General features: G+C 43.5%; 1 protein-coding gene across 2 annotated transcripts; it reads left to right on the top strand.

Annotated features, from left to right (window-relative positions):
• The first annotated feature begins 973 nt into the window (after positions 1-973).
• On the top strand, positions 974-21594 carry ilf3b (interleukin enhancer binding factor 3b). Of its 2 annotated transcripts, none has more exons than XR_013657648.1 (18): positions 974-1101; positions 3512-3593; positions 3929-4152; positions 4238-4412; positions 5762-5909; positions 8716-8807; positions 9896-9991; positions 10374-10485; positions 11038-11135; positions 11209-11320; positions 11416-11529; positions 12398-12603; positions 12678-12845; positions 12920-13201; positions 18790-18913; positions 18985-19035; positions 19405-20904; positions 20985-21594. XR_013657648.1 is itself a non-coding variant. In XM_004071842.4 (18 exons), the coding sequence occupies exons 2-18, from the start codon at positions 3591-3593 to the stop codon at positions 21113-21115; spliced, it is 2526 nt and encodes an 841-aa protein (XP_004071890.1). In that variant the 5' UTR covers positions 974-1101; positions 3512-3590; the 3' UTR covers positions 21116-21594. The 2 variants fall into 2 exon arrangements, 1 of the variants encoding a protein (XP_004071890.1); XM_004071842.4 differs by having other exon boundaries at positions 20515-20904.
• The last annotated feature ends 597 nt before the right edge of the window (positions 21595-22191 follow it).

Genomic DNA, 22191 nt, shown 5'->3' with positions numbered 1-22191 from the left:
GGAGCCTATCCCGGCCACTTATGGGCGAAGGCAGGGACCCTGGACAGGTCGCCAGTCTGAAAAGAGAAAAAAAGAAAAAAACAAAAATATTTGTATTGTAAAAATAAACTATTTTCAGATGTTTCTTTTTTTACCCTTTCTGAACAGTTTTAATCTATGTAGGGGATGAAAGTGGACATTTCTCAGTTTTAAAACTTCAACTATTTATGTTCTGTTGATACCAACATAATTAATGCGTTTTGAGCTAAGAAATTAGATAAAAATATATGTCAAGGACAAATTGATTAAAAAAGAAACAAAAAGTTTATTATTTTAAACTATTTTTGCCTCGTTTCTATGTAATAAATAATATACTCTAATAGTGATACTACAATAAAAAATTTATTTTTTTTGCAGTGAAAGTATAATTGTATCCAAGATGTGCTTTTTTTCAAAGAAAATTTTCCACAATTGTGATAAAGAATTCCAATTTTACCACTTTATATAAAATTGCTTCTTTTCTCTTCCTTTAAATCAATTAATCGCACTTTATGAAACAAACATTACATTTTATGGATTTCATGTATACTGCATGCATAAGTGAAAATATGTCCATAATTAGAAGTAATTTTAATGTCAAGAAGATAAAATCATTTTCTTTTATTTTTTATGTCTTCAATCAGTTTATAAATTACTAGATTTGATATATCTATTTTTTTTACTGTCTTTTTACTTTGTTTAAATTGCTGAAAATCAAACATTAAAACTCTACTATTAATCGTTTTTCTTTATGAATAGATGCGAAAATTTTTTTAATAAAAACAGTTTGTAACATACATTTTCTATACATACAGAACAACAAAAATGATAAATGTGCCATAAAATGGGATTGATATGATTTATTTTAAATAAACGGCGCATAATGACATCCAGTTTTGACCCCGCCCCTTGTTCAGTACCCCTTGTTCAGTATTGCTGATATTCTATTGGATGAAATGGAACCTCGTTGGTATTTTGTCCAATGAGCGCCATCGTTTGAACATAGTGGGCGTGTTCTTTCTTGGCTAACTGTTGCAAGCTAACTAGTGCGCAAGACGCGCAAGCTCTCGAATTCAGATCAAGGCAAGTAACGTGTTAGTTTTATTTTATTTCACTTTATTATTGTTTTTGTTTATTGGTAATCGTATAAATATAAATAAACGCGTAAGATTGTAACACTGTTGCAACTTGAACTTAAGTTATATAAGTGTTTCTATTGATTCGCTTGTCTGAGATATATGCTAACCCGGAGTCTCTCTTCTACTCGACTGTTTTGATGTTTGAAACCATTTATTAATTCCGTTGAAACATTTAGTTAATTGTAACACGAGAGACACTTCCATTCTTGTTTTTATTGGTGGTTTCACCTTGGTGTTGCGGGCTTATTTCTTTAAACGGTTGTTGTTCAGTCGGATGCGGCGCGCGTTAGCTAACTCTGCGGTCTTCATTCAAGGCTCTGGGTCGAAGCAAAATGGCGTCTGTTTTTTTCCTGTCTTTCTTTGAATGTCCCTCTCCGGGATTATTTGTTTTGACAATAAGCGTGTCTCCAGTTGAATTTGATTTAGAAATAAAACATTTCCCTTGTTCTTAAACCTGCGACCTAGTAGATGCCGGCCTTTGTGTTCGAGTGGTTTGGGTAAAGGCCACACAAGGCGACAGTAGCCATCTTTCTCTTGGCGTTTACCCGTGGGACGACATGCCGTTAACGGAGATGTTGGGGCTGTTTGTTTATCATTTAATGGGGTGCGCGCGCAGCTGCAATGAATAATAGGTCCATTTTTTACAACAGATTGTTCGCTGTATATTAAGATAAGTCATTCATTAAACATGATAAGCAGACTAATGTTGGCTTTGCTTTTTCGTATGTTCGTTGCCGCCTTCATTCTTGTTTAAATATTAGATTTCCATCTGTTGTTACTAGGTGCCATTCTGGATTACTCAATATCCTCCCTTTTGATTTATTGTTGAGTTTCAACAAGTCATGTAACTGATCGATGTGTGCTGCCTGTCAAAAACATTGACGTATGTTTTGAATGCAAAAATAGGTTTACATGTGAATTATTGAGATTGAGTCTGCAAACAGAACAATTTTAACATAAAAAGTTTCACTGTTTTTTAAAATAATGTATTTAATTTAAAAGTACTTTGTTAACAAAAAAACACAAACAGCCATTGTAAATTTAACAAATAGTAAACAAGAATTTAGTAGATGCAGTAAACACTTCACATTTAAACCCATCTATAGATCATACCCATGTTAAACATGCTTATTAAAGACTCTGATCATCTTGTGGGCTATTCTGAAAGTGTACCCAGTGCTCTTCTTATTAAGATTATGCCGGTTTTAGACAAAACTTAAGAAACCTGTGTCGTTTTCTATAACATAGTTGTCTGCATAGCGGCAGCAGTTCAGTAGAAACTACCCCGCCCCTTTCCCCGTCCCCATTTCATCTGCTCCTAATTAACAATGATTTGATAAAGTAATAACCAGAAATGCAATTCTGATCTTAATTTTCCTAATAAATTCCCACGATGAGGGAAAAATGCAACTAGAACATGTTGATTTTCCTCGGAGCGGGTCTTTAAAATCCAATAATAATAATAATGGATTGGATTTATCTGCGCTTTTCAAGACACTCAAAGCGCTTACATTGTGTCCATTATTCATTCACTCCTCATTCATACTTGATGATGGTAAGCTACGGTTGTAGCCACAGCTGCCCTGGGGCAGACTGACAGAGGCGTGGCTGCCAGTTCACGCCTACGGCCCCTCTGACCATCACCAGGATCATTCATGCGCATTCACACACCAGTGGAGCCACACTGGAGGCAAGGAGGGTGAAGTGTCTTGCCCAAGGACACAACGACATTTTGGCTGGTGGGAGCGGGGATCGAACCGCCAACCCTCCGATCATTGGACGACCCGCTCAACCACTGTCGCCCTTATAATTTAGACCCCTGTAAAGAAAGGAAAATGTCTTTCTGTTGTAGATTCTTCTTCCTCTTTCGGCTTCTCCCATCAGGGGTCGCCACAGCGAACAAGTCGCATGATTAATCTTCTTCTTTTCCATATTCCAGTGTTATCTGAGGTGCATGGATGTCTAGAAGAACTAGTTGGACTAAATTCCCTCTGAATTTTAAACAAATGTAATAATTTAATCAAGTTATCGGGTTTAAATTAGATGAGTTTAAACAGGTGAGGTTTAAATTATGTTTCAATGACTTATTGACATATCCACCCTAAAGGGGCTCCATAATTCTGCTAAAATAAACATTAGGTTTCACACAGTTTTATTCATTTGCATTACAGTGAAGGAAGAGCTTAAAGCATGCATGTGATGTTGGGACACTGAGTAACACAACTTCATCACTAATTACTCACTTACTAGGTCTTTTTGTTGGTGCCTTTAATGCTTTAACTCACAAAATATCCACAAAGGTTTACTAAAAACATACATCCTGCTCATCCTAGCTTATTGTTTTCCATTTATAGAGGCATTGACATCCACCCTGCAGAGCTTTCAGCGCCGGTTCTTACTGAAGACGGCAGTTATTACGGCTCTCCATCTCTAATGGTAATGTTTGGAAGCAAAGCACTCTTTTTCTGTCTTATACAAGTCAAACTGTCAGTGTTACTGTAGACATAAGCACGAGACCTTTTGTTTAGACACATTGTTTTGCATTTTTGATTATCTACTAAAGTTTTGATAAAAAAATTATCTGGGTTTTCTTTTCAGCTAAATAGAAACTATCTTGGTTCAGTTCTGTAAACTTGGTTGTTCATTTCCATAAAAGTGTACAAAAGTGTCCTCCGGGAAACCTTTTTCTCTTTGTTTTTCTTCTTTTTCAAAAATTGTAATTCGAATTTGTGATTTGGTTCAACAAATTTCTCTACTCATTTCCTCTCAAGGCTCCCCCATTGCGTCACAGGTTACTGCGCATCTTTGTCAACGATGACCGCCATGTCATGGCGAAACACTCTGCCATCTATCCAACTCAGGAGGAGCTGGAAAATGTACAGAACATGGTTTCTCACACAGAGCGGGCCCTAAAGGCTGTCTCCGACTGGCTGGATAGACAGGAAAAAGGGACCTCCAAACCCGACTCTGACGCTGCAGACGCTGAGAAGGAAATGTGAGGGAACTTTATGTTTTCAGCTTGAAGATGGACTCTACGGCCAACCTCTAACTGGTTTGTTTTTCTCTGTTGTTTCTGAAAGTGATTCCAAAGACCCTGCCACTCGCACTCTGCGTGGCGTAATGAGGGTGGGCTTGGTTGCTAAGGGTCTGCTGCTAAAGGGGGATCTGGATCTGGAGCTGGTGCTCCTCTGTAGGGAAAAGCCCACCACCGATCTGCTGAGGAAAGTGGCAGAAAACCTTTCTGCACAGCTAAAGGTGAGAACAAATAAGGAAAGCACATTGGTTTTATAAGGGAAAAAAAGCTTTCTTTTTGACTTTACAACAAAAGTATGTTTTCTGTAAATTTCACAGTGGGGCTGCATATCCCTATAGTCTTAATTCTCATTTACCTAAAATAAGGCCTCGGGAAAAAAAACACAGTTATTCACTTTAACTTTTTAGTGTCATAAAGTTCTGTTGTTTTTCCACTTCAAAATAATACAAACGTAACATTGTTAGAACATTCTACCACATTACATGGTCACACGTGTTTCCACACATTTTTTTTTTGCAATTGATCAGTCTCAGTGGTGTGATGAGGCTTAAAACCGGACATAAAATCATCAAAGAGCAGATGTTGATCAGGAGAGTTTTTCTAGAAGTCTTTAAGAAACAGATTTTCAAGGACTTTAACTAAAAGCAAAGCTTAAATAACTATCAGCATAAAAAAGAAAGCTGCTGATTGTTAGGTGTTGGCACATCTAGGTTGCTCTGCTCATTCATTTGTCTCCAGTAAGTTAGACTACTGTAACGGCCTGCTCATTGGCCTTCCCAAGCCAGCTGTAAAACAGCTTCAGTAAGTCCAGAACGTTGTTGCCCGAGTCCTGACTAGAACCAGGAAGTGCCATCACGTCAGTGCTCAGGTCTCTGCACTGGCTTCCTGTAGCTCAAAGAATAAACCTTAAAGCAGCTCTACTTGTTTACAAGTCTCTCCATGGCCTTGCACCAAAGTACATCTCTGACATGTTAGCGCCATATGAACCATCTTGGACTCTGAGGACCTCAGGGACCGGCCTCCTGCGGTGCTCAGAGTCAGGACTAAACACGGGGGATCTGCGTTTCCGTCTCATGCAGCTAAAAGCTGGAAAGTCCTTCTGAGGTTGTGAGACAGGCCTCTACTGGTTCAAGGTTGAAATCTAGACTCAAAACATTGCTGTTTAGCCGTTGATATAACTGAAGGCTCCTTATCGACACCCCTTTTCATTTTATACTCTCTTTCCTTTCTTTTTAATTACATTTCATAAAGATTATGTATGTTTTTAATCTTTGCACTGTTATGTATTGTAATTTTAATGCATTTTTCCTGTTTTGTGAAGCACTTTGAATTGCTTTGTGTACAAATTGTGCTTTACAAATGAACTTGCCTTTCCTCCTGGAGGCTCAATGACCGTTTTCAAGGCTTTTTTAAATATTCCAGACTCCTGGACTGTTTCTCAGGAACAGCTTTGAAGCTTGTCTGCTTTATCTCATAAATGTTGTTGTTTTTCCTGTAGCAAAAAGAAGACCAGAGCTGTTATTGCAGCGTGTTCAGAAAAAATAACCCTCTCTCTTTATCTGCGTCTCAGCTGATAACGGAGGAGAAGTATGTGGTGACCCAGGACATCCAGGAGGCCAGCATTGTCATCCAAAACACAAAGGAGCCCCCGCTCACGCTGACCATTCACCTGACGTCCCCGCTGGTCCGCGAAGAGATGGAGAAGACCACTGCTGGAGGTAAGCCCCCCTCATACAGAGGAAGGCCTCTTTGTTTGATTCCTTTACGACCTCCCCTTTTCTGTGGCGCCTTTCGTGCCAGAAGGCCAGGCAGGCATCAAGGCTAGACAGATATTGTTTATTGGGCCTTCAATGGAGCTAGAGGACAAGAACGCTGACATTTTAGCCCTGCTGACACTCTCATAGTTCCATGTAATGTGATTGTACATTTTTGATGGCCCAATATACAGTATAGGGCAGGTAGATGACAGAATGCTGAAGACATGGTTTTTGTTTCCCCTTTAAAGATCAGGTCATCAATGAAATGAAGGCTTACTGAGAATTAAACTAAATGCAATAAAAAACAACAAGAGACCACTGTGTTTGCATGTTTTATCACTGATGATTAACAGTTTGCATTGCAGCAAAAATGAGAAGCAAACATGCGCTGAAGCTGTCTTTGGTTGTTCGACCCGGCTGTGGGCCGAAAGTCTCTGGCGGTCCTTACGCTGCGTTCACACCAAATGCGATTTGAGTGGCACGTTTGCGTCCACCACCTCTGTATTGATGCACAGCAGATTCACTGCTCGCCGCTTGTTCACAAACCTGCTGCGTGGGAGGAGCTGCCATGAAAGCTTTTAGCCTCCTCAGTACATGTAGGACACAGGTGATCAGGAGAGCTAAGGTTTATTCTTGTTTTTCTGAAGAGCTCAGAGATGTCTGTAATGGCGTCTCTATGTTTGGGTTCATGAGATCATTCAGGATTTAGAGCGTCACACCGTCTACTACAGCAGGCGCATCTGAATGACGGCCGCTTTCAGCGGTACTACCGTGTCTCTGTGACCTAGTCAGGTTACCTGCAGTCATTGGGTAGAAACAACCAAAAACGTCTTAATTGAGCGCGGGGAGAAATGGCCAAATAGGGACACGACTCAAAGGATTCTGGCTGATCTGAGTTTGCTCAGTTCGTTTGGTCAAAGGTCAGTTATAACTTGTAAACCTCTGCTAAACATACTTGTTTAGCAGAGGTTTTATTTGTTTTGTTTATGCATTTATCAAGCTTCTGGTGTAAATATTTAGGGAAGGAATTAGCATACGTTTGGTGCTTCACTACACCATAAACACAAGGAATTCACAAGATGCACAACCAGAGCTGCAAATGTCCTGCATTGGATCTTGATGACTTTTGGTGGTTTTTAATTGAGGTGGTTCTTGTATGATGCATCTTTAGCATTCTATTAACCGGGTTTGTTGACAGAAGTTGATATTTCATAAAGTCAAGATGCGTCATTTCTGGGAAAAGCAGCACGTTCCACCCAAAATTAGCCTGTCTGTAGACCGATTTATCCTTTAAATGTATCGTCATTATTGCTGATTGGTGACCAGATCTTTAGGCTGTGACTGTTGATATTTATTGTTAATTTGCATTTAGTTCCACCATTGCCTTCCAGCATGGTGGGTGGGTGGGTGAATACTGATGACGTCAGCGCAGCCCGCCTTGACAGTGACTCAACATTTCAACTGGATGCCGCTGATGCACGAATAGCGTTTGGTGTGAACGCAGCTTTTAAAGGGAGAGGCCCAGGGTTACGGATAACGACAAGAAGCTTTGAAATTGGCTTGCAGGTCCAATGGTTTTGCATAAATCAGTGGCTGCATTTCGTCCACAAACGGGCTAGAAACCCCCCCCCCGTTGTGCCGTTTAGTGTCCGCAGTAAAACAAAGTGGTCTCAGCTGGGCTGACCTTGACCTTATCCGTATCCCTGAGCTCACTCTCGACGCCCCGTTTGGGGTCTGGTTTTCCCTCCTGAAGCCATCAGTTTTGCTGCAGTGTGGACTTGTTTTTGATACCAACCCATTTGTGCATCTGATATTTTATCTGCCTGTGGTTCCAATTCTGATTCTCTCTGTCAAGCCTTCTAGTCTGTCAATTTTTAGGGATGCTGGACCTTTGACCAACTGGCCGCTCTCTGTCTCGGAAGGGGCAAAGTGCAGTGTACCCAGTTCAGGGCCAAGGGGGAGGGGCTCCGCCTCCAGTTAACCCTACAGCAGAAAAGTGGACCTCTCTAACGCACAGAAGCTAAAGCAGCAATTTGAGCTGAAGCAACCACGAAGAGACAACCTCCCTTGTTTTAAACTCTTTTTTTCCCCATTTCACCACTACTTTAAACTTAATGCACAATTATTTAAAGTCCCACTTTGGTTATCTTTTGATCATGATGCAGTTTTTAGTCAAAATCAAAAAACATAGTTTCTGCAGAGCGGTAGTATTTCATGAGAAATTTTACGTCCGAGTTGTGAGCAGGACTGTTGGCCGCAGCGTACGCCCATCCTGACTTACCATCATCCCTTTTGTTTACACTCTCTCCCTCTAGCTTACAGCCCCTCACAGCTCCAAGGTAACATTAAAGAACAATCACGGTCGTACATGGATCTAATTGCCTGTGGGTGGATTGTATTTTCTACGTCACCAATTGTAATGCAGTTTCGACCTCAATTTTCTTTCAAACGTCCTCCATTATGAGAAAAACGACACAGTAAATACGTTTAAACAAAAAAAACCACAACCTTCCTCAGAGTGGGTCTTTAAGAATTTATTTCTTACTCCAAACCCCGTCATTGGATGAGTTTTAGCTGTAGTCAGTGGGTTTGAACCCACTTAAACTGGGAGGTTGAGCGGTTGTTTGCTGGTTGTCCAGTGGAGGGGCCCCCTCCCCCTCCCCCTCCTGCCTGTGGTTTGAGAAGGCTGCCTGTGTTCCCCCTGGCCGGCTGACAGAACTCCCCTTGGTCAAACTGTACCTTGTCTTCTTATTCCACCTGCCAATAGAAACGCTTTCAGTCATCGATCCCCCGGATGTTCTGGACAGGCAGAAATGCCTAACTGCCTTGGCATCTCTACGCCACGCTAAGTGGTTCCAGGTTTGAATCTTGACTTTATTTGTCTCTAAACCAGAAGTAGCTTTGAGTTTTTGGTTTCATGCTGTTTGTTATCGTGTTCTTTTCTTTATTTCCTCTTTTGGAGTGTACTCTCAGTAGTATTACTCAATGAGCTGGGTGTTGTTTCATAGAGAGCATTCGTCATCACACCGCTGCACATTACCTTTGCTCAGGTTTTATAACCATAACTGTTGTTTGAAAGGAAATTGTTACTTGTCTTCCTGGATTTTCCTCCTATAACTCAGTTTAACTCCAATCACTCTGGGACTAATGCACTGTGTCTGGGTGCAATATTTCTGCAATTTCAGTGTCGCTATGAATGATTTGTTGCTCTGTTGGTTTATTCTGTGCCACATATCTGCAAAGAACCACATCTAGTCATTGACGGCCAAATGCTAACCATCGTGGATGAGCCGTGTCCTGTCATCTCACCGTAACTGCTCCATCTTTGCAGCTTGGCAAAGCTAGAGTGTGTGGCCTCCACCTTTCTCACGCTCTTGCTTGTTCTTGTTACCGTGTGCCCCCCCCCCCCCCCCCCCCCCCCAAAAAAAAAAACAAAAAAACAAAGGGAATATTGCACCTGCCTACCGTAAAATTACCGTACTGCTAACCTTTCATTGATGGCCCACGTAAGCTACACCTTAACTGATCCTCCTCTGTACCACGCCAGAGCAGATTTCTGAGTATGAGGTTGTTTCTCCCTCCTTCTCCCTCTCGGTATTTAAATCCAGTGCATGAAACCCCACCCCCCACCCCCCCACCTCACATAGAAATGTTTGGCACTCAATACTAGCGCTGTAGATTCTCCTGGTTGCTGATTTAGCCACGAGTGGGACTGATCATGGATAAGGTTTTTCCCCCCAAAGAGACGATCAGACGAGTCTGGATGTGTTAACAATATGAAACTAAGCCGTTCTAGTCTGTGTGGCTTCATTTTCATTAGTTTTTAGTTGGATGTTGTTCTTGCTTGTTCCATATAGTCTTTCATTTCTTTCTATTGATGTTTCCTTCTGGGTTTATTTAACTGAAACTTGTTGACCCCCCCACCCCACCCCTGCTTTTGTTTCCAGGCTAGAGCGAACGGGCTGCGCTCCTGCGTCATCGTCATCCGCATCCTGAGGGACCTGTGCGCCCGTGTTTCCATGTGGGCGCCGCTGCGTGGCTGGGTGAGTTAAGAACCCCAAAAGTTATTTTTTAAGATGAAATGTAGATTTTGTACAACAGATTTCTCTGGTTTACTGCAGGCTTATGTTCTAAAAATAACCCGCAATAGATGAAATTCGTAAAGTGGGATGTTTTGAGGCTGTTAAACTGCTCACTATACACTTTTTACACAGACATAAACATGTTCACACTTTTCTCTCTTGATTAAACTCTTAAAGTTCAAACCTGCAGACACACGGTGCACTTTTTACAATGAAATAAAAGACATGCTAATTGCACTGAAAACAGCAAAATGTGATCCATGATATAGCGAGGGCACACTGTATTAGCAACTTGAGTCTGTCACTTTGACTTGAACGTGCACTGTTGTTTGCTGCGGTGCAGCCTCTGGAGCTGATCTGCGAGAAAGCAATCGGCACAGGGAACCGGCCAATGGGAGCAGGAGAAGCTCTGCGGAGAGTTTTGGAATGTTTGTCCTCAGGAATCCTATTATCAGGTGAGCTTTTTACGCCGCTCCTGTTAAATGTTTGCCTTATTTTTGTTTGAACCATTGACTCCACATGAGAACTGAAGCGAGTGAGTGTGACGTCACCCGTAAAAAAACGAATTACTGCCGGCTCCCACCAAGTTAAGTCAATTCAGTCGCCATCTTTTGCGATATGGACGGCGCCATCTAGGTGCCAGATGACGTCCGTAAGCGCTGATTGGACAAAGCTAGTCTGAGTCAACATTTCTATGGCTTGTTGGAAGTTCACACCCCTACCACTTGACGGCGGGTTCGAGAGAATCTGTCATTGTTCAATACTTTTACTGAGGCATCTGATTGATCAGTTTATAACTTGAATAATTTGCAAGAATGGTTATTCTGAGCAAAAGAATGACTAACAGCTGTTTCTCTATAGAAGTCTATGGGATTTTGGCTTCTTGGAGCCAGTAGGTACTTCCTGTTTGGAACGCCAGGGGGGAGGGGTCACTCAGTCCAGTTCTCATGTACGGTCGGGGGTTTCAAAACACACCTACAAAAATAACAGTTCCTTTAACGCCACAGAGGGTCCTGGAATTTCTGATCCGTGTGAGAAGGAGCCCACGGACGCCGTCGGTCATTTGAACAGCCAGCAGAGAGAAGACATCACCGCCAGTGCTCAGGTGTGCTCTGTGAGAAGAAACCACCTCTGATTCCATAAATGCTCTGCTGACATGACCTTCTCTCCATGCTCAGCATGCCTTAAGACTGTCAGCCTTTGGACAGCTTCACAAAGTTCTTGGAATGGACTCGCTTCCCTCTAAAATGCCCAAAAAGGCTCGAACTGAGGCTCCTATTGGTTACACAGGTAAACAGCACCGTGGGAAGCGGTTATCAAGCGTCACCATGGATACCAGGAACATTTTAGTGAAATATTTTTCTCCGTTTTCTTCTGATCTTTAGTCCAAATCCCACCAAGCACGACCTACGCCACACCAATGAAAAGGCCCATCGAGGAAGAGGAGGGAACAGATGACAAGAGTCCCAACAAAAAGAAGAAAAAGCTGCAGAAGAAATGTGAGGATGCCTGTGACTCTGCTGTGCAGAGTCCCACTCCCATCATCCATTGATCAATTGTAAAAGTCTTCACGGCATAGTTTCTACGTCATAAGTAACTCTTTTTCTTTTTTATCACAACAAATAACAAACAACAATTCCCTGAGACCAGTTTGACCAAAAGTCCACATCCAATAAATTGTATGATAAATTTATTTTCTAGTTAAAACAGAAAAAAAATTGCATCGAGGCAAGATGAGACATGTAGTTCAGTTAAGCAAATATTTGTACAACCATGAATAAAGATACATATTACAGTCACAACCCCAAATAAAGTTAGTGGTAGAGACGCTGTCATTTCACCCCCGTATTTGATTCTTTGTTTCCATTCTGGTGATGTTACCTTTTTCCAATTTCCTGTTATGTTTTTTTTGCAACCAAAAGTAAAATGTGCGATACATGTGTTTGATCAGATCCAAATTCTCCTGGAAATACACCAAGCCAACACGACAGGGCGCTCAAAGGAATGTCCTGCTTTACCATTGTTTCAATCTCCCTCTTAATATTTTTCCAAAATTCACTAAAACCCGGGCAGTCAGAGAGAACATGTGTAAGGTCTCCAATTTTTCCACATTTCCTCCAGCTTATGTCTGTAGTAAGGAACTCTTTTTCAAACTGCGTTTTTTCATCTGCTCCTGATTCACAACAGTTTAGGGAAAATTACTCAGAAAATCAGCTTAATAATCAAAAGAACCCCACAAAAACACGTTTAAAACCAAACAACCATCGTTTTCAGCTGAGCGGGGTCTTTAAGACGATTTCCAGAAAATAATGAACATTATAAAGAGGCCTTTGTTCTCATTTTTCCTGTAACTTTTGCATTTCTCAGCTGCTGAGGAGAAGGCCGAGCCCCCTCAAGCTATGAACGCCCTCATGAGGCTGAACCAGCTGAAACCGGGTCTCCAGTACAAGCTGATCTCCCAGACGGGCCCGGTTCATGTTCCGGTCTTCACCATGGCCGTAGAGGTGGATGGGAAGTCCTTCGAGGCTTCAGGTCCGTCCAAGCGCACCGCCAAGCTGCACGTCGCTGTGAAGGTGAACGTCCTGCCGCTTGTGTTTCGCTTCAGTTGTTTTTGGAGTTGGATCTAAAGCTGCCAGTCTTGTTCCAGGTTCTGCAGGACATGGGTCTGCCCACCGGAGTGGACGTGAAGGCCGCTGAACCGGCGGCCAAAGCAGACGAGCCGGCCGCAGCCACGCCCGCAGAAGAACCTAAACCCGCCACAATTCCAGCCGAAACTCCTGCAGCCACCAACGCAGACCAACCCGAACCCTCAGAGGTCCGGCAAACCCCCCCCTCTCTCTCTCTCTGCTCACTCGACACTTTGATCATGTCCGTTTTTTTTCCTGTCAGGCCGCTCGCCAGCAGGGACCAATTTTGACGAAACACGGCAAGAACCCCGTCATGGAACTGAACGAGAAGAGGCGGGGCCTCAAGTATGAGCTCATCTCAGAGACTGGCGGCAGCCACGACAAACGCTTCGTGATGGAGGTGGAGATTGACGGGCAGAAGTTTCAGGGCACCGGCTCCAACAAAAAGGTGGCTAAAGCGTACGCAGCCCTGGCCGCCCTGGAGCGCCTTTTCCCAGAAGGCTCGGCGCCCGAGGCTGTTAAGAAGAAGAAGGGCCTGCCCATGGTGAGGACGGCTAAATGTGGACCAAATGTTTGTTTAGCAGGCAGTGTATTTGTTTGTCGTTGTGAGTCCCTCTCTGCACACTCAGTGCAGTGTGTTACCGCATCACATTTCCATCCACGAGTCAAATGCAGTCCAGATCATTTGGGTGATTTGAAGGGGATCCGAGTGAACCCCTTCCTTCTTTTGGTTTTGTGTAGTTGTGTGTTTCTTACATTTCTTGTGTGGCGCCTCGAATCCGCCCTTCGTTGTGCTCCTTCGCCATAATCACTTTTCTCACCGTTTTGCAACGCTTTTGGTTTTTTCTCGCAGGGCACTGGGTTCTGCGTCCTGATTAGCGGTTAGCTCGTCAATCTCCTCAGAATGCATGCAGTTTGCCAAAGCTACAAAAATCGTCATGGCGATCAGATCTTTGTTTTCATTCCGTAAAACTGGACTTTTTTTTTTTTCTGTGAAGGTTTGAACTTTGAGAGTTTGAACAAAAGAGAAAAGTGCAAAAATCTGCATGTCTGTCTGAGAAAAGTGGATACGTAGTGAGGAGTTTATAGCATTAAAACATATATATGAATTGTAAAAAAAAAAAAAGAGGACTATTTCATGGACTTCACCTATCATGGGCTATCTGTAGAGCGTCGGATGGTTCCACGGCGTGCGTTAATTTCTGATCAGGCATACTTACAAGCCCATTAACTCGCCTCTACCATGATCACTTACGAAAGGTTTTAATATTCATATATGTATATATGTATATATATATATGTATATATATGTACACACAGCTAGAGAAAGTTCACCTCTTACCGCTTGTTTTTGTCCAGATGATGAAGCAAAAGTTTGTTTTAAAGAAGCCGGCGCAGAACATTTAAGCTAGCTGTCATGTTCAGCTCGTAGTCTCGGAGACCATCCTCATGGTAGAAGCACAGGCGGAGTCTCAGGACTTGGTTTTAGCTCAAACTTTATTTCCAATTTCTTCAACTGGCATTTAACAGTCATGCCCCGAGCTCTAACTGCTAACCAACAACAACCTCCCAATGGTTACAACTCACACCTTTATAGGATTTCACCTTTGGGAGGTACCAATTCCCAGGTTCCCACAGATAATCTATTTACACAATATATTAAAATATGTACATTCAAAGTTTCCCCAACCCCTATAAAAATAGATAATTTCCCCATGCAAAAATAGAATTCACCGACTGTTCCTAAAACATTTCAATAATTCACTCAAATAATAAAATCTTCTTCTTCTTTCTCTTTCGGCTTTTCCCATCAGGGGTCGCCACAGCGAATCATCCTTTTCCACCTCACTCTATCATGGACATCTTCTACCCTAACATTAGCCAACTTCATGTCCTCTGTTAAGACATCCATGTATCTCCTCTTTGGCCGTCCTCTTGCCCTCCTGCCAGGCAGCTCCATCTCCAACATCCTTCTACCAATATATCCACTATCCCTCCTCTGAACATGTCCAAACCATCTCAGTCTGGCTTCTCTGACTTTGTCCCTAACACAGGCAACATGAGCCGTCCCTCTGATGTACTCGTTCCTTATCCTGTCTAACCTGGTCACTCCTAAGGAGAACCTCAACATCTTCATCTCCGCTACCTCCATCTCAGCCTCTTGTCTCTGTCTCACTGCTACCGTCTCTAACCCATAGAGCAGAGCTGGTCTCACCACTGTCTTGTACACCTTTCCTTTGAGTCTTGCTGGCACTCTTCTGTCACACAACACTCCTGACACTTTCCTCCACCCGCTCCAACCTGCCTGCACTCGCCTCTTCACCTCTTTTCCACACCCCCCATCACACTGAACTGTTGACCCCAAGTACTTAAACTCCTGCACCTTCTTCACCTCAGCCCCCTGTGACCTAACGCTTCTACCTTGATCCCTCTCGTTCAGACACATGTATTCTGTCTTACTACGACTGACCTTCATGCCTCTTCTTTCCAGAGCAAACCTCCACCTCTCTAGCTGTTCCTCCACCTGCTCTCTACTCTCACTGCAAATTACAATGTCATCCGCAAACATCATTGTCCAGGGAGATTCCTGTCTTACCTCGTCTGTCAGCCTGTCCATCAGCATAGCAAACAAAAAAGGACTCAAAGCTGATCCTTGGTGTAGTCCCACCTCCACCTTGAACTCCTCTGTCTGACCTACAGCACATCTCACCACCGTCATACTTCTCTCATACATGTCCTGAACTACTCTGACATACTTCTCTGCCACTCCAGACGACCTCATACAGTACCACAGCTCCTCCCTCGGCACCCTGTCATACGCCTTCTCTAAATCTACGAACACACAATGCAGCTCCTTCTGACCTTCTCTGTACTTTTCCATCAACATTCTCAAAGCAAAAATGGCATCAGTGGTGCTCTTACGGGGCATGAAACCATACTGCTGCTCACAAATCTCCACCTCTTTCCTAAGCCTGGCTTCCACTACTCTTTCCCACAGCTTCATTGTGTGGCTCATCAACTTTATTCCTCTATAGTTGCTGCAGTTCTGCGTGTCACCCTTGTTCTTAAAGATCGGAACCAGAACGCTTCTCCTCCATTCCTCAGGCATCTTCTCACTCTCTAAAATCCTATTGAACAACCTCGTTAGAAATTCCACTGCTGTCTCTCCTAAGCACTTCCATACCTCCACAGGTAGGTCATCAGGACCAACGGCCTTTCCGCTCTTCATCCTTTTCAGAGCCTTCCTAACCTCATCCTTTCCAATCTCTGCTACTTCCTGCTCCACAACAACCACATCTTCCTCCCTTCTTTCCCTGTCATTTTCCACGTTCATCAGCTCCTCAAAATACTCCTTCCATCTTTTCTGTACACTCTCTTGGGTTGTTAGCACCTTTCCATCTCTGTCCTTAATCACCCTTATCTGTTGCACGTCCTTCCCATCTCTGTCTCTCTGTCTGGCTAGCCTGTACAAGTCCTTTTCTCCTTCCTTTGTGTCTAACCTGTCATATAGCTCATCGTAAGCTTTCTGTTTGGCCTTTGCCACCTCTCTCTTCACTCTACGCTGCGCTTCCTTGTACTCCTGTCTACCTTCCTCAGTCCTTTCTACATCCCACTTCCTTTTAGCCAACCTCTTCCTCTGGACGCATTCCTGTACTTCCTCATTCCACCACCAAGTCTCTTTACCGTCTTTCCTCTTTCCAGATGACACACCTAGCACCTTCCTACCTGTTTCCCTGATAATTTCTGCTGTAGTTTCCCAGTCATCTGGAAGCTCATCCTGACCACCCAGGACCTGTCTCAACTTCTGCCTAAATTCCTCACAAGTTTCTTCATTCTGTAGCTTCCACCACTTGGTCTTCTTTTCTGTTTTCCCTCTCTTCTTCTTCCTGACCTCCAGAGTCATCTTACACAACACCATGCGGTGCTGTCTGGCTACACTCTCTCCTACCACCACTTTGCAGTCAATAACCTCTCTCAAATGACCTCGTCTGCATAGGATGTAGTCCACCTGAGTACTCCTACCTCCACTTCTGTATGTCACTCTATGTTCCTCTCTCTTCTGGAAGTAAGTGTTGACTACAGCCATTTCCATCCTCTTCGCAAAGTCCACCACCATCTGTCCCTCCAGATTCCTTTCCTTCACACCAAACCTGCCCATCACCTCCTCATCACCTCTATTGCCCTCACCAACATGTCCATTAAAGTCTGCTCCAATAACAACTCTCTCTCCTCTGGGAAAACTCTCTATGACCTCATCCAACTCACTCCAGAATCTCTCCTTCACTTCTAACTCACAGCCAACCTGTGGCGCATACCCACTGACTACATTCACCATCACCCCTTCAATTTCTAACTTTAGGCTCATCATCCTGTCTGAGACTCTTTTCACCTCTAGAACACTGTTTACAAACTCCCCCTTCAGAATCACACCTACCCCGTTTCTCTTCCTATCAACACCATGATAGAACAGTTTGTATCCTCCTCCAATACTACGTGCCTTGCTGCCCTTCCACCTTGTCTCCTGCACACACAGTACATCTACCTTCCTTCTCTCCATCATGTCTGCCAGCTCTCTGCCTTTCCCTGTCATTGTGCCAACGTTAAGAGTCCCTATTCTCAAACCTATGTTCCTGCCTTTTCCCTTCTCTCTCTGGCCACGGACCCTTCTGCCTCCCCTCTTTCTTCCACCAACAGTAGTCAAATTTCCACCGACACCCTGTAGGTTAACAGCATCGGTGGCGGTCGTTGTTAACCCGGGCCTCGACCGATCCGGTATGTCTAAAGTGTTGTGGATGATTCGCATGGTTATTTTGGCAATTTTTACGCCGGATGCCCTTCCTGACGCAACCCTCTCTATTTATCCGGGCTTGGGACCGGCACAGAGGCAACTGGCTTGCAACCCCTGCGGCTAGACTCAAATAATAAAATGACTAATCTAAATCTCCCCTGCTAACTTCACAATGATTTTGGTTCCCTCCCTGGAACCAATATAAGGTCCTTGTACCCTTAGGGACCTCTTTTGCTGGCGGACCATTCCTGACATAGAAAACAGAGGGAAGTCACCACAATCAGACAAGGAATAGACATACATGCAGCAGCGGTAAAACATAAATATTTAAATCTATGTGCTTTCACAGGTGCTCCTGACTAGAAGAACGTTGCTGCTGCTGCTTAACTTTAACTGCATTAAAATAATAAACTCTGTCAATTAACCTTTTCTGCCTGTTTCTTTAATGTGACAACTGCTCGTTGTCACACTAGCTGACCGGAACTTCTGTTTTTAGGTGTGCATTATCACTGGATTATCCGTTTATAATTCACACCCACCAGACAATCAGTATCCAGAATTTACCCGGACTGTGGTTTAACATTTAAAAAATCCAGGGATGGGGATTTTGACACCGGGGTCTAAAATTGGATAGAAGAGCAGATGAGTGGAGTGAGAAAAAAATAACATGGAATCTGGATGAAAACTTTTGGATTGAAAATTATATTTTAAAACCCCATTTTAGAGTTTATAGGTTCAAACTTTTGTTCTCATTTTAGAGCCAATTGCACCAACGGCTCGATGTACCTCATGTAAAACTTTGAGAAATGCTGCCTTCAGGTGGTTTTTCAATGATAGGAAGAATGAGAAACAGCATCACCACATGGATGCTAGAGCAGGGGCCCCTAAGCGTTTTCTTGTCAGGGCCACAATAACTCTTTTTCTTTAAAACTTTACATTTCTTTTGTCTTTCCTTTATTGGGAAGCCCTTTGGTACCTTAAAGGAGTTGTAAAGTGCTATATGGATAGGGGGTGCGCTGTTTAAAGAATTTAAAAAGCAGCATAATCGCTCTAAGAGAATGAGCTAAACTGTAAAAGATGAACTACAACGTAGAAAGGGAAGACTGTCTTCTGTTCTGTTTGACAGATTTTAGAGGTCGGGGCACAGACTGCAGAACGCTGGAATAAAATGTCACGTTCTATGCGGGTCTCGATCGTGCGGCCAGATTAAAAATAAATACATTAAAAAAATCATGGGATCGTTTGCCCATCCCTGCTGTAAACAGAAACAACTAAACCCGATTGTTATTTTTCTTTGTTTCAGTTTGATTTGAAGTCAAATGTCGAACCTCTCTCCTTTGCAGCACCCTCCACCGTTTGCTATGATGGGTGGCGGGGAATTAGGCGTGGCCAGGGGCCGAGGAAGAGGAGGGCGAGGCCGAGGAAGAGGCAGAGGCTTCAACAACGGAGGCGGCTACGGCCAGCCAGGTGACGACCCGACCTTCCCCGCCGTGTTGGTATTTAAGGGTGTTGGTAATGAGCGTGTGTTCCTCCCCCAGGTGGCTTTGGATCCTATGGTTACGGGAACGGTGGTGCCAACTCTGGCTACAGTGAGTATCAGTTCAGCCTTTTCTGTCTGTCCTGGAGTTAGATGGAGCTCTCCGGGAAACCTCTCTTTATTTTTATTTTTTTGTTACTGTGAAAAGCGATTTTACATTTCTCTGCTTGAAGCCACCGGACTGAATGTGATTTTTGACTAGCCTCCTCTTGTGAGCACCTCCTCCCCTCCTCCTTGAAGCTTGTTCTGAGGACTTGCCTACCTGAGCGTGACAGGAGCAGAGAAATCTAAAAAAAACAAAAATAGTTCAAATACATCTGACCTGACGTGTCGCTGCCATCTTTTTAAGGCAGAACTTTTTCAGCTAGAATCTAATCGATCCTTTTTTTTTTTCCCTTCTCTGCCCTGTCTCACTCTTTAGGTGACTTTGTCTCAGACTGCTATGGCTACCACGAGTTTGCAACATAGACTCCCTCAGGCTTAGAAAGTGAAAAAAACAAACAAAAAAAAACTGTCCCGTAGAGAGGATTAAAATGGACAAAATTCTCAGAACTTCCTTCACCGCCGGGCCCTGGGACGGCAGCGACAGCGGCCTTCTGCCCCTTCCTTCCACTTTTGCCCTGACGCTTCAGGGAGACCATCTTCCTTCCTCTGCATGCATGTTGCCCCAAGATGCCCTCTGTCTGTGTGGATGCATCCGAGCGGCAGGGCTTCTTCTTCACCAATAATGGAGGGAGGGAGGGAGGACCTTTTGCATCGAGCTCAGCTTTCCTCGTGTTTGTTTGTTTTTATTTCAAACAGCACTCCTAGAGAGTTTTCACATTTTTATTTAACCTTTGCGGGTTTTTCATTTTTTTACACCCTGCTTTAGAGGAAAGCCGTCATGTCTGCGTCACCTGTTCAGCATGAAACTGACCAATGGATGACCAGGAAAAAGTCTCCGTGTTTTACTTGTTTTTGTATTTGTGCCATTTTTTTTTTTTTTAAATAAATGTGACATTCATTACTTCTGATGTGTTTTTCTTCTCTAGAGTTTAAAGCTACGTTCACACCGGAAATCAGAAGAAGCTAAAAGCGCGTTCTTCCGTTTAGCTTATGATGTTCACTGTAGACCAGCAGGGAGGGGCTTCCTCTGTAGGACGTTTTTCTACCAGCGCATGTCCGCCACCTACAGTTAAATGTTGAAGCGGTGCCAGTCTTGTGAATATTTGTCTTTCACAGCTTTATTCCTGTGTATGAAAGGCTTGAAGACAGAATCAAACCACAGTTATTCAGGGACTCCATCCGTACGCCGCTACCAAATCCAATCCCCGGATCGGTCAAAGTTGGACCCGCGTGTTCAGTAGCCGCCGTGCGTTTTGCACCTAGAGGCCGAAAACGGCCGTGGAAACTTGAGCACTAAGCTTTACGTAGACTTTTCTGTGGAAGTGGTGGCTGGACATCTGGTTGGCGAGGCCGCCGTGAACATAGCTGAAGATGCAAAGAGGATCAACGTTTGCGTTTTTTCAGCGTCTTTTCTGTTCTTTCCCAGATTACAGCTCTGGGGGTTCAAACGGAGGAGCGGGGGCATTGAGCAACCTGTCCAGCGGACCCCAGCTCGGAGCCGCACAAGGATCGACCCCCGACCCCTACCCTTCCTTTTACCAAAGCTATTCTCCTGCTAACAAACCCCAGAAGAAGAAACCCCCCATGCACAAAGGCGGGAAAGCCCCCTTTCCGGGTTCTCCGGGCGGGGGGCCTGGACCTGCAGCGGGGTACCAGCCCAGTGGGCCTACAGGTCTGAGCTCATACAATCAGTACGGGCAGGGGAAGAAGAACTTCAGCCAGAACCAGGGGGGGGCAGGCAGTTACCTGTACAGCACCGCCTACCCCAGCCAGGTGACGGGGGGAGGCGGAAGCAACCAAGACTACAGCTACGACGGTGAGGGGGGCGGGCTTTTTAAAAAACTTTAAACTTCTTTTTTTGTTTTTGTTAAATCTTGAGTTTTCTGGTGATTTCAGGTTTCAGCAGCCAGTCCACCTACAGCTCGCAGGGGGCCGGAAACAACCTGGGCTTTGGCTCCACCCACACGCCGTACCACAACACGGGCTACGGCAGAGGAGACGGCGGCATGAACTACCAGTACAGATAGACTCCTCCCTCCCCCCCAAGCATCGGCGAGTCCAAAGAAAGACGCTGCTTGTGCTCTGTGGCTTCTCCGTTCAGCTTCCTCGGTGTTTGTGTAGATCACAGTGAGGCTGCAGCCCAGCAGAGTTCTGCTTTAGTGGTTTGGTCCGTGCTTCTTCCCGTCTTTTGGCATATTTACCTTTTATTTTTTTTTATTTTTTTTCTTGCTGCCAGTTCTCAAACACATCTCTAAATGTGAAGAAATATTTTTCCTTTTGAGAAGAGTGACGCCACTTTTTCCCCTCAAATGGAAGGACTAGCGAAATGCTGTAAATAAGTTTGGAAGTTGGTTTTGAAGCGATGCCTGTAATTTTGGCTCATTTTGTAATGAAGCTGATGTTTTAGTTGGGAAGGTTTCCAGAAGACATTTCTGCTTATTTTATTGAATGGAGCGTTGCTGTTCATGTGTTGGTTTTAATAAATGATTTTTATTTTAGATTCAGAGATTGGATTTCCAGCATTTTGTCTTTTTTCCTACCAAAAACATGTCTGTTAAACACTTGGAGCAACATTTACACAACCTTCTTTAATCAATCAAAATAGAAATGTAAGACACAAAAAGATTGAAGCACTATTTTTACATCAGTTCAACTTTTTTAGAGTCTCACGCCCAGTAAGTTATTATTAGACTTTACCAGTTATTATTGATTGTAAAGTATATGTTTTTTTCCATACTCATCTTTACCTTTAAATACAAATTAGCTTTGTGACTAAGGCATGTTTGCAGTTATTTTTTAATATTTTTTGTGTGGAGGGATACAAATATGTTAACAACAAAGCAGACCAAATACATAATTCTAAAATACAGCAGCAATTGAAAGGCAAAATTATCCATTTATTTGGAAAAAAGGATTTATCCAGTATTTAGTAAAAAGCCGAAATGGCTTCATTGATAGTAGAGAGAAGTTAATAATTTCTAGCTTCAGGAAAAGCAGCTTTTGGTTGAAGAAAATACTTGTTTATCCTCTTTCCATAAACCAGAAGCAGAAATGAACAAACGATGCAGCAAAAAGAAATGGAAGATGAAACGACTAAAATAGC

The sequence above is a fragment of the Oryzias latipes genome, chromosome 8 (assembly GCF_053564925.1).
Source record: "Oryzias latipes strain Hd-rR chromosome 8, Olatipes_Hd-rR_3.1".
Classification (NCBI taxonomy): Eukaryota; Metazoa; Chordata; class Actinopteri; order Beloniformes; family Adrianichthyidae; genus Oryzias; species Oryzias latipes.
This window is presented reverse-complemented; position numbering and strand designations above follow the sequence as displayed.